The sequence below is a fragment of the Balaenoptera acutorostrata genome, chromosome 5 (genome assembly GCF_949987535.1).
Source record: "Balaenoptera acutorostrata chromosome 5, mBalAcu1.1, whole genome shotgun sequence".
NCBI classification, from domain to species: Eukaryota; Metazoa; Chordata; class Mammalia; order Artiodactyla; family Balaenopteridae; genus Balaenoptera; species Balaenoptera acutorostrata.
The window spans coordinates 130,190,941-130,206,823 of record NC_080068.1 but is presented as its reverse complement, the minus strand read 5'-3'; the positions used below and the strand labels follow the sequence as shown (position 1 = coordinate 130,206,823).

Here is a 15,883-nt window from a genome sequence, read left to right as displayed (position 1 = left end):
AATCAGAACTTCCCAGCCAAGCTGTAACGATTTTTGCCTGGTCATCAAAGAGACACGCAGCCTTGCGTTATCCTGATGGAAGATTATGTATTTTCTGTTGACTAATTCTGTACACTTTTCATCGAGTGCTGCTTTCGGTTGGTCTAATTGGGAGCAGTACTTGTTGGAATTAATCGTTTGGTTTTCTGGAAGGAGCTCATAATAGAGGACTCCCTTCCAATCCCACCATATAAACAACATCACCTTCTTTGGATGAAGACTGGCCTTTGGTGTGGTTGGTGGTGGTGCATTTCTCTTGCCCCAAGATCTTTTCCATTCCACATTGTTGTACAGTAACCACTTTCCATGACCCGTCACAATTTGTTTTAAAAACGGAACATTTTCATTACGTTTCAGTAGAGACTCACATGAGGAAATACGGTCAAGACGGTTTTTTTCACTTCACCTATGTGGAACCCAAACATCAAAGCGATTCACATAACCAAGCTGGTGCAGATGATTTTCAACGCTTGATTTGGATATTTTGAGTATGTCAGCTATCTTCCTCATGATATAATGTTGATTGTTCTCAATTATTTTTTCGGTTTGATCCCTATCAACTTAAACTGGTCTACCCAACCGTGGAGCATTATCCAGTAAGAAATCTCCAGCATGAAACTTCACAAACCACTTTTGATATATTTGATCAGTCACAGCACATTCTTCACACACTGCACAAATCTTTTTGTGCGTTTCAGTTGCATTTTTACCTTTCTTGAAATAATAAAGCATAATATGCTAAAAATATTGCTTTTTTTCTTCCATCTTCAATATTAAAATGGCTACACAAAAATTCACCAATTTTGGTAAGTCTTTTTTTAAATGCACGCTGATCTGACAGCTGTCACATACAATCTAACAAAATTGTTTCAAATAAAGTTAAAGACATCTTACAGAAAAAAACTGAACGAAACTTTTGGCCCACCCACTACAGTGGTCTTCTACTAGCAGAATTTGAAAATTACAGCTTTTCAGCTGTATTCTAAACAAAAATAATTAAAAATCAATTCAAATAATTTAGAATAAGTGCTTTATTTTAATTCCCACAAAAACTGAAACTATCATTTACATCGGTTGCAACAGCAATAAAAATTAGAAGTCAATTCATTTCTTGAAAACACTTTTTATAAGCATAAAACAAAGTAAAGGACACAAAAAGTTACTCCTTTTAAACTGAAGATAATCTGACTACTTGTGGCATACACACCTGCAGATGTACAAACAGCAAATGCATTCAAAACAGTGCAAGATTTAACTAATTTAGGACAGTATTCCAACCAATCCCAACTCAGTTTTCAATTACTTGTGCAGGTTTATATAGTCACAAAAAGTAAATCTCTTCTAATATGTAACTGGCTGATGCCAATTCAGAACACTCCATACCAACACAACAATAACTATGGAAATCATGAGGCATGACTAGCAGGGAAAAAAGCAAAACCCAACATCCAAAGTGCATATGAAGTACTTCAATATAACTGCAATATATTTCTACTTTTGTAAAAAAAAAAAAAAAAAGTTTTCTTTAAACTATAAATCTAAAAGAAAAGCAAATGTATCATTTCACATTCTTTTTCTGAATTTAAAAAACATATACATAATTGTCCTTTGTTTTTGATAAGTTCAAATATGAATTGACAGTGGGGTTATTGGATTCTTTAAGAAAGCTCTATAGAATAGATGACTATAACATACTATATCTTCTTTAAGAAGTATGAGCTGAAATGTTAGGCATTCCTTGTGTTGTTTTTGTATATATTTAAGGAATGCTGTTCTTATAAACAATGGCTTTGAAAAAGAAATATATTATTTCAAATATATATTTGAGACCAAAATATATTACTAGAGGATCTCTATAAAAGGTTACCAAAATTATACTTATTCGTGAAATCAGGGAAAACGTTTTTAGAATTTATCTTCCTAGAAAAAAATGCTACCATTTTTCTTCCAATGCTACCAATTTATCACAATTAAACATCAGAAGATTTCCCCCAATAATTACTGATGTAAATGTTGATTTCAAGGGCAAACAACTTTCATCAGAGTCTATTTCTCAGGCAGTTCACCATGTGTTGAGACTGAGGCAGCACTGTTCTGGTGTGAATTGTCATTGGACTGCTGTGAAGTATTCCTTCTGGGAGAGTTTGTTGGGACCCGAAGCCGATTGGCAGGTGTAGGCTTAGCAGCACTTGGTGACTTTGTAGAGGAATTAGACGGAAGTGTGTGACGATTACTCTCCTCACCAGAAGTAGATGAATGTCTTTTTCTTTCAAATTCCTCACCTATAGGGGGCTGCAAATTATGAAAGACAACATAGTGATGATTTTACTATTTTTTCCTCCCTTCAAAATCTAAGGCCAGACTTTTCTAACAGAGGGAAACTATGCCGGCACTTCAGTAGATTTTATTAGTATAATGAAAACTTAACAGCAATTTAAGGTATTAAACTTAAATTTCCTCCTTATCAGTCAATTCTTTCATTCAACATGTTTATTAAGCTACTGTGTTTTAGGGCTTGAACTAAATAGTAGGGTATAAGCATAAGGCTGGGTTCATTGTCTCTGGGAAAATGTTTCAGAGAGGCTATTTTCCTTCTTTATGCAACTTCTGTCAGTTGCAAAGCATTTATAACTCTAACCCCTTCCTTCTCCAAACTTCCACAGTATTTAAAAGCAGAGGTCTGAATTCTTGGCTTCTGTTCAGATAGGGCAAAAATCACTAGTATTATAAAGCAGGGACATCTTGTGACAGAACTGGCTGGACCACTCTAGAAACATAGCTTTTTTTTTTTTTTTTTTTTAATTTTTGGCCATGCTGCAAGGCATGAGGGATCTTGGTTCCCTGACCAGGGATCGAATCCATGCCCCTTGCATTGGGAAGTGCGTAGTCTTAACCACTGGACTGCCAGGGAAGTCTGAAACACAGCTCTTTAATTCCAGAGATGGAGGCACTTCTATTAACTCCATCCTTGGGCTATCAAATCTATTTACACAAAACTACAAAAGACAAACTAATTATAATACTAAGCAGAGATGAACCTAGCCTTCCTTTCACCTCTCTCTTTTCTGCTCTTTTTGATTCTTCTTTCCTTATTTCTCTCTTCTCTTCTTTCTCCTTTTCAACTTATTATGCTCATCCCCTTCTTTTTTTAAAATGTTTTCCTTTTCCTCTTGAAATCAAATTGTCTAAAGCCTATTCTCCTGTCCCTACACATGCACATAACATTCTTGCCCTAATTTTATTACGTGGGGAATCATAAATCCATGTTATATGAGCACGTGTTATGGAAACTATAGGATACAAGTACATAAAAAGCGAAAAATTTAAAAACTGCTAGTGAGGGGACTTCCCTGGTGGTCCAGTGGTAAAGAATCTACCTTAAATGCAGGGGATGCGGGTTCAATTTCTGGTCAGGGAACTAAGATCTCACATGCCGTGGGGCAACTAAGCCCACACACCACAACTCCTGAGCTCATGCGCCTCAACTAGAGAGCCTGCGTGCTGCAGACTACAGAGCCCACATGCTCTGGAACCCGTGCACCACAACTACAGAGTCCACGGGCCCTAGAGCCTGCACGACACAACTAAAGAAGAGAAAACCCACACGCCACAACTAGAGAGAAGCCCGTGTGCCACAACGAATATCCCGTGTGCCGTGACTAAGACCTGGCACAGCCAAAAATAAATAAAATAAAATAAATAATAAAGAAATCGTTAAAAAAATAAATAAATAAATAAATAAAAACTGCTAGTGAGAAATGAGTAACATATCCACATAAAAGTTACTAAATCCATAAAATGTTTATCATGCATATCAAAATTAAAGTGAACTGACCATTGCTCCATGGTTATATAAGATATTAACATTTAGGGACTCTGGGTAAACAGAATATATGGGAATTCTCTATACTATTTTTGCACCTCTTTTAAAGTTTGATTTCAAAACTGGAAAGTTACATTTTCAATATTAAATTTAAAAAATAAAAATTATAAAATTAAACTTAAGAAAGTCACTGATAGCTCAAGCATAAGAGTAATAAAAATAATACAGGGGAAAGGACTTAAAACTTACGTCAACACGGAAGTCTTCCAACTTCTTAAAGCTACAGAGGTATTCCTGAAGTTTGGGGTCAATAGACTGTGTCTTAGATTGAGAATATTTTAGATAAGCCCAAAACTTTTCTAATCCATATAGCTGACCTAATAACAAAGAAGAACATACATGATAAAATATATAGAATCTTCAAAAAATGATTCATATTGGATATGACCCTACCAGCATTAAACCATGTCTTCTAGATACACTTTATCTAGATCTTGAAGATAAGACATTGTAATGAATAATGGCAGCTAACTTTTATTGAGCATTTGCCATGTAACAGGTATTATTTAAGTGGTTTATTGTATATTAAACTAATTTGAACTATATACAACTCTATAATATAGGTGCTCTTGGGTATATTACTGATGAGTAAACTGAGGCTAACAAGGTTTTTGGAGTTTTGTTTGTTTGTTTGTTTTTCTAACAAGGTTAAGTAACTTACCCATGGCCACAGAGCTACAAAGTAGGGGAAATGGGATTCAGACTTAGGGATCTAGCCCAGAGTCTGCACTGTTACTGTGCTATTCCACCTTTCCAAGCACACTTGCTCATGTTGCATAGAATTTTCATGTAATGGAACATCAGTGAGTAGTCATGTGTGTCAAATGAATAAAGACAAAATACAAATCCATAAAGGAAACACTTCGGAGTGGCTATTTTCCAACATCTCACAAGTAAGACCTTCATACTATACGGTGCTCTATCCTTCATCACAAACCATAACAGTGGCCTGAAAGTCTTAAATAGTCTGCCCTAAAAAAACAGTTACAAACTCCCTATTTATTGACAGACTCAGATTTACAATTTCCAAATAGAATAAGGTTATTGTTTTGTTTTACCAGATTCGTAGTCTTTTTTGGTTTCTTCTTGGAAATCCTTAAAAATTTCTTGTCTGAATTTTTTTTCCAGTCCATAACTATAAAACCTGAACAGACATTCTAATCCATACCTGTGGGAAGAAAATAAAAAGTTTATAATAAAATTTTTCCTATGACAATGCAAATAGTCATATTTAACAGCACTGATACAGGAAAACATGACACAAATAATCTCAAACAAAAGTGTTCAAATGTATGTAATTTTTAGTATGAAGATTTTTAGCTGAAGTGGTAATTAGTAATCCACAGCTAGCTTTGCTATTTTTGTTGACTCAGGCATAGCATCTCATGGAGGTATACTGGGAATATGCAAAATAAGAGGCAGCCCTTGGACAACTACACTATGGCTTATTTGAACAGAGGATCTCTCCCTGGTATTTCTGAAGAACTCCCTGGTATTTTTCCCTGGTATTTCAAAAGAGTGACAGATTGGCAATGTTTTAGATTTTTTCCCAAACCAAGGCTTATAATGGTGTGTTAGTACATGGTATTAAATACTCTTGAACATAATCTCTAGGAAGATAAAGACCATACTCTTGGGCCATAGACCCTAGGTGTGGTTGACCCATTCAACTATAAAGGGACAAACCTAATTAAATGTCTCCTAAGAGAGTCTTCCTGCTTATAAAGTATATTAAATAAAAGATATTTTGCCAAAAGAATTGTATCACTGCATAAATCAGAAAAATTTGTTTCTTCTTACAGCTACCTAAAGAACCTGAGACAAGTTTTGGACAGTGGATCAAGAAATTACATGGGCTCAACCTTCAACTAATGGTGATGAGCAGAACCCATGAGAGTGGACATGGACAAGGTCAATGGACATGGACAAGGTCAATGGTCAGTAAAGGGACCATCTAGCTCATTCAAATAAAACATGTTGCAATTTAGAAAATTCCTCATTTAGAATCCTTAAGTCATTCTGGGTGCCTCAGTGGAGGAGAGGCTGTATTTCTTCATTCCTGGTATCATAATACTGCCCAGCCATTATTCACAGGAAGAAGGGTGTGTGTGTGTGTGTGCGTGTGTATGCATGCATATGTCCTTTGTAACCAGCTTATTTACAAGATAGAGAGTGACGGTCTCTCTGAAAGAATAAACAGGTTTCTTGGTAAGATGGCAAGAGGAATGCAGGACTACCAACCATACACTAACCTGAGCCCTTTCCTTTGGTAGCCATAAGTGACACTATTCCTTGAGCTTGTATGACTGAGGCTAAGGGGACTGAGTACTAAAGAAACACCAGTTCAGAATGACAAACCTGTCTTAATACTCCTCTTATGGGATCATATTATATTGATACCAGTGGTTCTCAACCTTGACTACATATGTGAACCATCTAGGAAGCTTTTAAAAAGTGCTGATGCCCAGGCTCCACTCCAAACCAGTGAAATCATAATCTCTGGGGGTGAAGCCTAGGCTTCTTTCTTTCTTTCTGGAAAGGAGGATTGAGAAATTTTAGGTTTTATCAAGTAAATGACATTTTAGAGGAATGTTAGGATTCTTAGATTTTTTGGTAAAGGCCAACTGACTACTACAATATCTGGATTTCTAGTCTTATTTTTTAGCAAACTAATTCCAAAGATCAAAAATATGACATTAATAATACAATCCAAATATGCAGCATAAATGCTGGAGTAAAGAGCAGGGGCAAATGACCAGTCTCTCAGTTGTCATTTACTCACTGACCAATCACTGTGAGACAGCTTAGATGAGTAGAAAACAAAAAGGCTGAGAACCAGAAAGAACTGCATTTGAATTCTAGGCTTATAATCATCTCTCTAAAAATGGGGATAATAATATCCTACTTTTCAATAATAGATAATATTTGTAAAACACTTAGACCAGAGCTGGCACATTGCAGATATGTATGTAATTAATGTTACTTCTCTCCTTTCTTCTTGAAACCATCCTACTGCTAATGTTAGTCAATGGATATATTCAGTACTGATCTTCTTCCTAATAAAAGTAACCATTTATTGAGCACTTACTATGTATCGGATAGTATGTTAAGCTATTATAAACATACACAGAATACCATAGGAACAAAGAAGAGGAACTCCCAATCTAGACTTGGGTAGAAATGGGATCAGAAAAGTTATAGAAAGTCCTGAGGAACAAACAGAAATTGTTTGCATAAATAGCAAAATATGCTGAGATTAATTATAACAAATGCTTTCAAACTTTTCTAAGTCCAATAGTAAGAAAAATATTTTACCTTGTGACCAAGTCAACACAACACTCACATATATACGTGTGTACATAAAAACATATGTTTTGTAAATAATTAAATTTGTATTTATGTATGAATTGTAAAACATATTAACCTTACTATGTTCAGTGCAGTCTGATATTTTCTATTTTTTTAAGTAAGTCAGAACCACTAAATTGATTTCACAACCCACTAACGGGTAGCAAAACACAGTTTGAATGAGAACATCTAGATCAGCCACTATGAAGAACAGTTTGGAGGTTCCTTAGAAAAATAAAAATAGAACTACCATATGATCCAGCAATCCCACTCCTGAGCATGTATCTGGAAAAAATTACAATTAGAAAATATACATGCACCCCAACGTTCAGAGCAGCACTATTTACAATAACCAAGACATGGAAGCAACCTAAATGTCCATCGACAGATGAATGAATAAAGAAGATGTGGTACATATATACAATGGAATGCTACTCAACCATTAAAAAAGAATGAAATAATGCCATTTGCAGCAACATGGATGGACCTAGAGATTGTCATACGAAGTAAGTCAAAGACAAGTATCATAGAGATATCACTTATATGTGGACTCTAAAAAGATGATACAAATGAACTTATTTACAAAACAGAAACAGACTCACAGACTTTGAAAACAAACTTATGGTTTGTTTTCCAAAGGGGAAAGGTTAGGGGAGGGATAAATTAGGAGGTTGGGATTAACATATACACACTACCGTAGATAAAATAGATAATTAACAAGGACCTACTAGCACCGGGAACTCTACTCAACCTATATGGGGAAAGAATCTGAAAAAGAATGGATTATATGTATATGTATAACTGAATCACTTTGCTGTACACCTGAAACTAACACAACATTGTAAATCAACTATACCCCAACATAAAATAAAAAAATTTTAAAGAAAGAAATGGCAAATATTGCCTTCAGTGCCAACTCTGATAAACTGGCAGTAGCTATCAAAAGCTGTGATAAGAAAGACTATAAATCTGAATTCAAGAATAATATTAAACAATGCTGGGATTGATTTAAAGATGTCAGTAATGGACAGAGAAGAGGGAAAAAGAGGTACACATGCCATTTATCTATCATTCCTGAACAAGATCAAGATTCTAGATGAAAACTAAATGGGCTTTGTTTTTACACAAGTCAGTGCAAATGTAAATTTTTTTTCAAAGAAATTTATTTGCATATCTTGTATTCCTCTTGAAGATCACAATATTGACTAACAATAGATTCTTATTTGAGCTTTACAAGAGGAATCCATTTTTAGAACCTGAAGAAGGGTAAATTTAGGTAAACACTGAGTGGAAAATTATCTTTTTTCTTCTTCCATCTCATCTCCTTTCCTCCCTTTTCCCAAGAATGAATAGCTTAGCTTGCATGAATCCATTTCATGTTCCTTCTCATCCTCTTGGTCTGTTCTCAATTCAGCCCTATTGGCACAAACTTCCCCTGAACATTTCTCATGGAAGCAAGATCTAACCTAGACAAAAAGAAGAGTTAGCAAAGCAGAGGAAGGATGAAGAGAAGAATAAGCAGAGGTAAGAATATGTACAGATGTCTAGAGGCTAGAGAGCTCGGTTCATTTGAAGAACATGTAGTTCAGTACCACGGTTGCCTAGAGGACTACAGTTGACCCTTGAACAATGTGCAGGTTAGGAGCGCCAACCCTCCCACAGTTAAAAATCTGAGTATAACTTAAAAGTTGGCCCTCTGTATACACGGTTCCTCCATATCCACAGATTCAATCAACCATGGATTATGTAGTACTGTAGTATTTACTATTGAAAAAAATCTGCATATAAGTGGACCCATTCAGTTCAAACTGGTATTGTTGAACAGTCAACTGTAGTAGGAAAAAATGAGACTGAACAGGTGCGCCAGGATGTATCATGAGAGACCTTATTTTTTCTTGTCTCAAGGAATCTTAACTGGTTTGGCTCTAAGCATGTAACAATTTGGGGACATATATGCACATCCAAGGGAAATCTGTAATGGTAGGGGCAAGTGAGAGAAAAATCTGTCTTTCAAATTACATTTGGCCTTTGTACCAGCCCCTAACATGGTTCCAAACATGATACCCACAAACTTGTGTAGTCCCCTCCTACATTATACCAGGGTTGGTCTGTGTGAACACTATAATATGGCAGAAGTGATGTCACTTTCAAGTGTAGGTTAAGTAAGACACCGAAGCGTTCATCTTGGAAGTTCTCCCCCTTTCTTAGATCATTCACTCTGGGTGAAGTCACATCGTGAAATGCCCTATGGAGAGACCTATGTGCCAAGGTACTGAAGCCTCCTGCCAATATCCAAGTGAATGAGCTTGAAGAAGATCCTCTAGCCTGAGTCAAGTCTTCAGAGACTGCAGCTCTGTCCAATACCTTGGCTGCAATCCTATGAGAGAACTGAACCACAGCCACCCAGCTAAGCTGTTTCTGGAGTCTTGACCCTTAGAAACTATGAACTAATAAATGTTTGTTGTTTTAAGCTTCTGCGTTCTGGGGTAATTTGCTATGCAGCAATAGAAAACTAACACAGTCCTTCTCCCAGTTATCACGTGGTACTTTCACAGTTCAAAATCAGGCTACTTCCGTACTAGTTTTTAGTATTTTTAAAAAATTCCCTCCAAGTGTAAAAATATGAGAAAATATTTGACCTGTAATTTTCTTTTGCATCTTCCCAAGCAAGTTGTCTAAATTCCTCATACATTGTTTTATTGAAGTGATCTCTGAGGAAAAAGGACCAGAAACGAAAGAGGGTATTCATTTCTTGGGACTGGCCAATTCCCAAGTGTTTTCTCTCTGGAAAAAGTCAAAACAGCAGACGTTTTACGTAACGTAAAATAAAGAAAGCTGAAACATATTAATACCCAATTGGGTTTCTTTTAAACAAAGAACAAATAATCCATTTTCTGCCTCACTGCTCAAATTTAAGCATTTGTCAACAGTAACAAGAATATAGTAAGTTTTATTTCCTAATGTGTCTAAGCTACAAAATACATGAATAAAGAATATATATAAACACATTTACTTAAGGCAATTATAACAAAAGACTATTTTAACCTGATATTAAATGTCACAATTTGAATTTTTTAGAATTATGTTTTAATTTTAAAGATAGCTATATAAAGGAAGGCTCTTACCACTTAGGCATCTTCTACGATACTTGTGGTACACTTGTTGGGTAAAGCCATTTTCCTTCAAAAGTTCATGAGAAGGGTGCTGGAACTTTGGGAATGAATGAGGAGTACATACTAGCGGTGCACCTTCTGAAGGCGAAGCATTTGAACTGCTGTTTGAGGAAGGAGAAAAAAGCCTTCAAACTGAAATATCAAGAACCAAGTGTTTAAACCAATTTGTACTACTTGTTTACTGAGAGTCTGAGCAGTGGAAAAGGCACTAGTCCCCAAAACTCTCCTAAACTAATGATACACAGATCTACATATGAATTGCTATCTATGTTCAACACATGGGTAAATTCAGAAGTTGATAAAGGACATGGTCATAAATTCTCAAACTAAAACAATAAGTAGAAGCAGATAACTGACTAGCTAGCTTACTCTTCTCCTCCAGATCCATTATTAATTTAGTTTATATTTGTTTTTTTCTTATAGTACTGGGGAAATTTTCAATTTTCATGAGTAATTAGGTTAATGATATAAATTGAATAAGTGGATAAAATCTGGCACAAAGGCAATATTTTCATTATCCTAAAGACATACCTGTAATTCTGTAAATCAATTTCACTTCTGAAATTTCGCCTATATCTATCTTTTCCTTTTCATCTTCACTCTGTTATTCAAATTGAGGTTTTCCTCCTCTTTCACTTGAACTAATTGGTCTCCTTGTTTTTTCAATCTCCCTCCTCTATACTGCCACCAAAATGATCTTCCTAAGACTGCTCTAAATCAGTGGTTCTCAATGTGTGGTCTGTAGATGCTTGGAGGGGTTCCCAAGAACCTTTCAGAAAGTCTGCAAGGTCAAAACTATTTTGACAACAATACTTAGACATTATTTGCCCTCTTCACTGTGTTTACATTTGTACTGATAGTACTAAACAATGGTGTAAAAAACTGCTGATGCAAACTGAGGCAGTGGCACCAAACTTTACTTACTAGTGATTATATTGTTCACTGCTATGTACTTGAAAAAAATTTTTAATGCCAGTTTCACCTTAAGAGTTCCTTGATGAAGCAAAAAAAAAAAATTAACTTTATGAAATCTCAACACTTGAGTACGTCTCATTATGTGTGACAAAATGGGACAGAAGCTTTAGTTTTGCAAAATGAGAACATTCTGGAGATATTTCACAACAACGTGAATATACTTAACACTACTGAACTGTACTCCTAAAAATGGTTAAGATGGTGAATATTTCATGCTATGTGTTTTTTATAACAATTAGGGGGAGAAAAGCACTTTGGCAGCATATCAATATATGATGGCTGTTGTTATGGACTAAATGTTTGTTGAATTCCTAACCCCCAATGTGACGGTACTAGGACATAAATAAGTCATGACAGTAGAGCTCTCATGAGTGGGATAAATGCCCTTATGAGAGGAGACACAAGAGAGCTTCCTTCTTCTCTCTCTGCTCTCTGCCATGTGAGGATATAACAAGATGGCCATCTGCAAACTAGGAAGCAGGCCCTCACCAGATATGGGATCTGTTGGCACCTTAATATTGGATCTGTGAGAAATAATTGTTTGTTGTTTAAGCTCCCCAGCCTATGGCATATTTGTTACAGCAGTACTAACTACAACAGTTGTCTTAAAGCACTCATGCGATAAAATTGTGAGCTGAACTGTTTTTTTCATGGAATACCATTTTTAATTAGAAGACTAGCCAACAAATTATGGTTATTCAGGCTTTGTTTTGTGTCAGACATTTCCTTGAAAATGAACAAAATGAGTCTGTAACGTTCAGGAAAAATTCGAGCTTTCATGCAAAAATAATAATTTTGGAAACTCTGTATTTGTCACCATGAGCCTAGTAATTCCCACTCATACCTAAACACTTATCTAATGAAATCAGTGCTGGGTTATTTTTTAGGAGTTTGTGTGTGTTGTAAAATATATATGATATTTGTAATTTTAGCCATTCTTAAGTGTACTACTCATCAGCATTAAATATTCACAATGTTATATAACTCTTACCACTACCTCTACCAAAACCTTCTTTATCATCCCCAACAAAAACGCTATCCATTAAATAATGAATAACTCTTTCCCTTTCCCTGCAGTCCCCAGTAACCTCTATTTTACTTTGTCTTTGACTATTCTAGGTACCTCATATAAGTGGAAGCATACTATATTCATCCTTCTCAGTCTGCCTTATATCACTAAGCATGTTCTCAAGGTCCATCCATGTTGAAGCTAAAATCAAAATTTCATTCTTTTATATGGCTGAATCATATTCCATTGTATGTATATACCTACTATGTTTATCTAGTCATCACTGATGGACTCTAGTGTTGTTTCCACCTTCTGGCTATTATGAACAATGCTGCTATAAACATGGCATAAAAATATCTGTTCAACTCCCAATTTTCAATTCTTTTGGACATATACCTAGGAGTCAAATAGCTGGGTCATGTGTTAGTTCTATGTTTTACCATTTTGAGAAAATGCCAAACTGTTTTCCACAATGGCTGCAGCATTTTATATTTCCAAGAGCAATGCACAGGGTTCTAATTTCTCCACATCCACACAAACATTTGTTTTCAGTTTTTTTTATTATACATATCTGTATTAGTCAGCTCAGCTGCCATAACAAGATACCACAGACTGGATGGCTTACACAATAGAAATTTATGTTCTCACAGTTCTAGAGGCTAGAAGTCCAAGATCATAGTGCCAGCAGTGTTGGTTTCTGGGGAGGCCTCTCTTCTTGGCTTACAGAGAACCACCTTCTCATTGTGTCCTCACATGGCCTTTCCTCTGTCTACACGCAGAAAGAGAGAGATCTCTGGTGTCTCTTCCTCTTCTTACAAGGTCAGATTAGGGCCCCATCGTTATGGTTTCATTTAACCTTAATTATCTCCTTAAAGGCCCTATCTCAAATACAGTCAAGCAGGGGGGTTAGGGTTTCAGCATATAATTTCAGAGAGACAATTCAGTCCATAACACCATCCTAATGGGTATGAAGAGGTATCTCATTGTGGTTTTTGATTTGCATTTCTCTAATGATTAATGATATTGCACACATTTTCATGGGTTTATTGGCCACTTGTATATCTTCTCTGGAGAAATTCTATTCAAATCCCTTCCCAATTTTTGAATTGGGTTTTTTGGGAGACTTCTGTATATTTGGAATATTAACCCCTTATCGGATATATAATTTGCAAATATTTTCTCCTATTCAGTAGGTTGTCTCTTCACTCTGATAGTTTCCTTTGATACACAAAAGTTCGTAATTATGACGAAGTAAAATTTATCAATTTTTCTCTTTTATTGTCTGTGTTTTTGGTGTCATGCTCAAGAAACCACTGTCAAATCTAGGGTCATAAAGATGTTCCTCTACATTTTCTTCTAAGAGTTTTATAGTTTTAGCTCTTAAGTTTAGATCTTTGATCCATTTTAATTTTTTGGTATCTGGTATAAAGTATGGATCCCATCCTTTTACACACTGGATATCCAGTTTTCCCGGCACCATCTGTTAAAAAGATGACCCTCTCCTTCACCGAACAGTCTCAGCACCCTTGTAGAAAATAAACTGACCATATATGACAGAGTTTATTTCTAGACTCTCTATTCCATTGGTCTATACGTCTGTCCTTATGCCAAGACCATACTATTTTAATTATTGTAGCCTTGTAGTAACTTTCAAAGTTGGGAAGTGTTGGTCCTCCAGTTTTAGTCTTCTTTTTAAGGTCATTTGGGCTTTTCAGGGCTCCTTGCAATTCCATGTAAATTTGAGGATCAGCTTTTCCATTTTTGTGAAAAAGGCTACTGGAATTTTTGTAGGGATTGTGTTGAATCTATAGATCACTTTGGATTGTAATAATGTCTTAACAATGTTAAGTCTTCCTATCCATGAAAATGGATTGTCTTTCCATTTATTTAGGTCTCCTATAATTTTTTCAGCAATGTGCTTTGTAGTTTTCAGTGTATAAGTCTTTCACCTACTTGGTTAGATTTATTCCTAAGTATTTAATTTTTAGATGCTAATGTAAATAGAATTGCTTTCTTAATTTCCTTTTCAAATCGTTCAGTGCTGCATATAGAAACACAACTGATTTATGTGTATTTTGTACAGTGCAACTTTGCCTAATTTGTTTATTAGCTTCAGTTTCTTTCTTGTTGATTCTTTGGAATTTTCTATTTATGGAATCATATTATTTGTGACTAGAGATAGATTTACCTCTTCCTTTCATATTTGATGTCTTTTCTTTCATTTTCTTCTCTATTAGTTCCGGCTAGGACTTCCAGCACAACAGTGAACACCAATGGCAAAAGCGTGTATCCCTGTCTTGTTCCTGATCTTAGGGGGACAGCTTTCAGTCTTTCACCATTGAGTATAATGCCAGCCATGGGTTTCTCATAAATGCTTTTTTCATGTGAGGAATTTTCCCTCTAGTCCTAGTTTTCTAAGAGGTTTTAATCATAAAAGGATGTTGGATTTTGTCCTTTTCTATGTCAATTGATATGATTATGTAGTTTTTCCCTTAGTTCTATTAATATGATGTATAATGTTGATTTTCTTGTATTGAACCACTCTTGTACTACTGGGATAAATCCCGCTTGCCATGGTGAATAATCCTTTTATTATGCTATTGGATTTCATTTGCTAATATTTTGTTGAGGACATATACATCTATATTCATAAGGATACTGGCATATAATTTTATTTTCTTGTGATATCTTTATCTGGTTTTGGTATTAGGGTAATGCAGGCCTCAGAGAATAAGTATTCCCTTCTCTTCAATTTTTTGAAGGAGTCTGAAGAGAGTTAGTGTTCATTCTTCTTCAACTATTTGGTAGGACTTACTAGTGAAGCAATTTGGCCCAGAACTTTCTTTGTTAGGGATTTTTGATTCCTGATTTGATCTCTTTACTTCTTATAGGTGGGTCGAATCTTTTATTTCTTATTGAATCAGTTTAGGTAATTTATACGTTTCAAGGAATTTATGCATTCCTTCTAGGTTACCTAATTTGTTGATGTATAGTAATTTGTTCATAGTATTCTCTTAGAATCCCTTCTATCTCTATAAGGTCAGTAGTAATGTCTCCATTTTCATTTCTGATTTTAGTTACTTGTATCTTCTTTTTTTCCCTTGGCAGTCTAGCTAAAGAAAGGCTTGTCTGTTTGTTGATCTTCTTAAAGAACCAACTTTTGATTTCACTGATTTTCTCTACTGTTTTACTCTTCTCTATATTGTTTATTTTTACTCTAATCTTTAATATTTCTTTCCTTCTGCTATCTTTGTTTTTAGTTTGCTCTTCCTTTTTGAATTCCTTAAGGTAAAATGTTAGGCTACTGATTTGTGATTTCTCTTCTTTTTAAATGTGATTTCTCTTCTTTTCTCTTTTTTTCTCTTCTTTTTACATCTATAATTTTCCTGCACCCCATAAGATGTGGTATGCTGTTTCCACTTTCATTCATCTCTAAGTACAGTCATCCCTCGGTAT

General features: G+C 35.3%; 1 protein-coding gene across 7 annotated transcripts in view; it reads right to left on the bottom strand.

The window, feature by feature from the left end:
- Positions 1-1,052: 1,052 nt before the first annotated feature.
- Positions 1,053-15,883, bottom strand: part of LARP1B (La ribonucleoprotein 1B) — a 137,710-nt gene continuing 122,879 nt past the window's right edge. For 6 of the 7 annotated variants that reach the window (XM_028164009.2, XM_028164012.2, XM_028164013.2 and 3 more), the window contains exons 15-19: positions 10,396-10,544; positions 9,910-10,054; positions 4,981-5,090; positions 4,112-4,239; positions 1,053-2,331 (exon numbers count right to left, since the gene is read on the bottom strand). In XM_028164009.2, coding sequence (XP_028019810.2) covers positions 2,086-2,331; positions 4,112-4,239; positions 4,981-5,090; positions 9,910-10,054; positions 10,396-10,544 — 778 coding nt within the window. In that variant the 3' untranslated portion in view covers positions 1,053-2,085. The remainder of the gene's footprint in view (positions 2,332-4,111; positions 4,240-4,980; positions 5,091-9,909; positions 10,055-10,395; positions 10,545-15,883) is intronic. The other variant, XM_057546818.1, reaches the window with a different exon arrangement.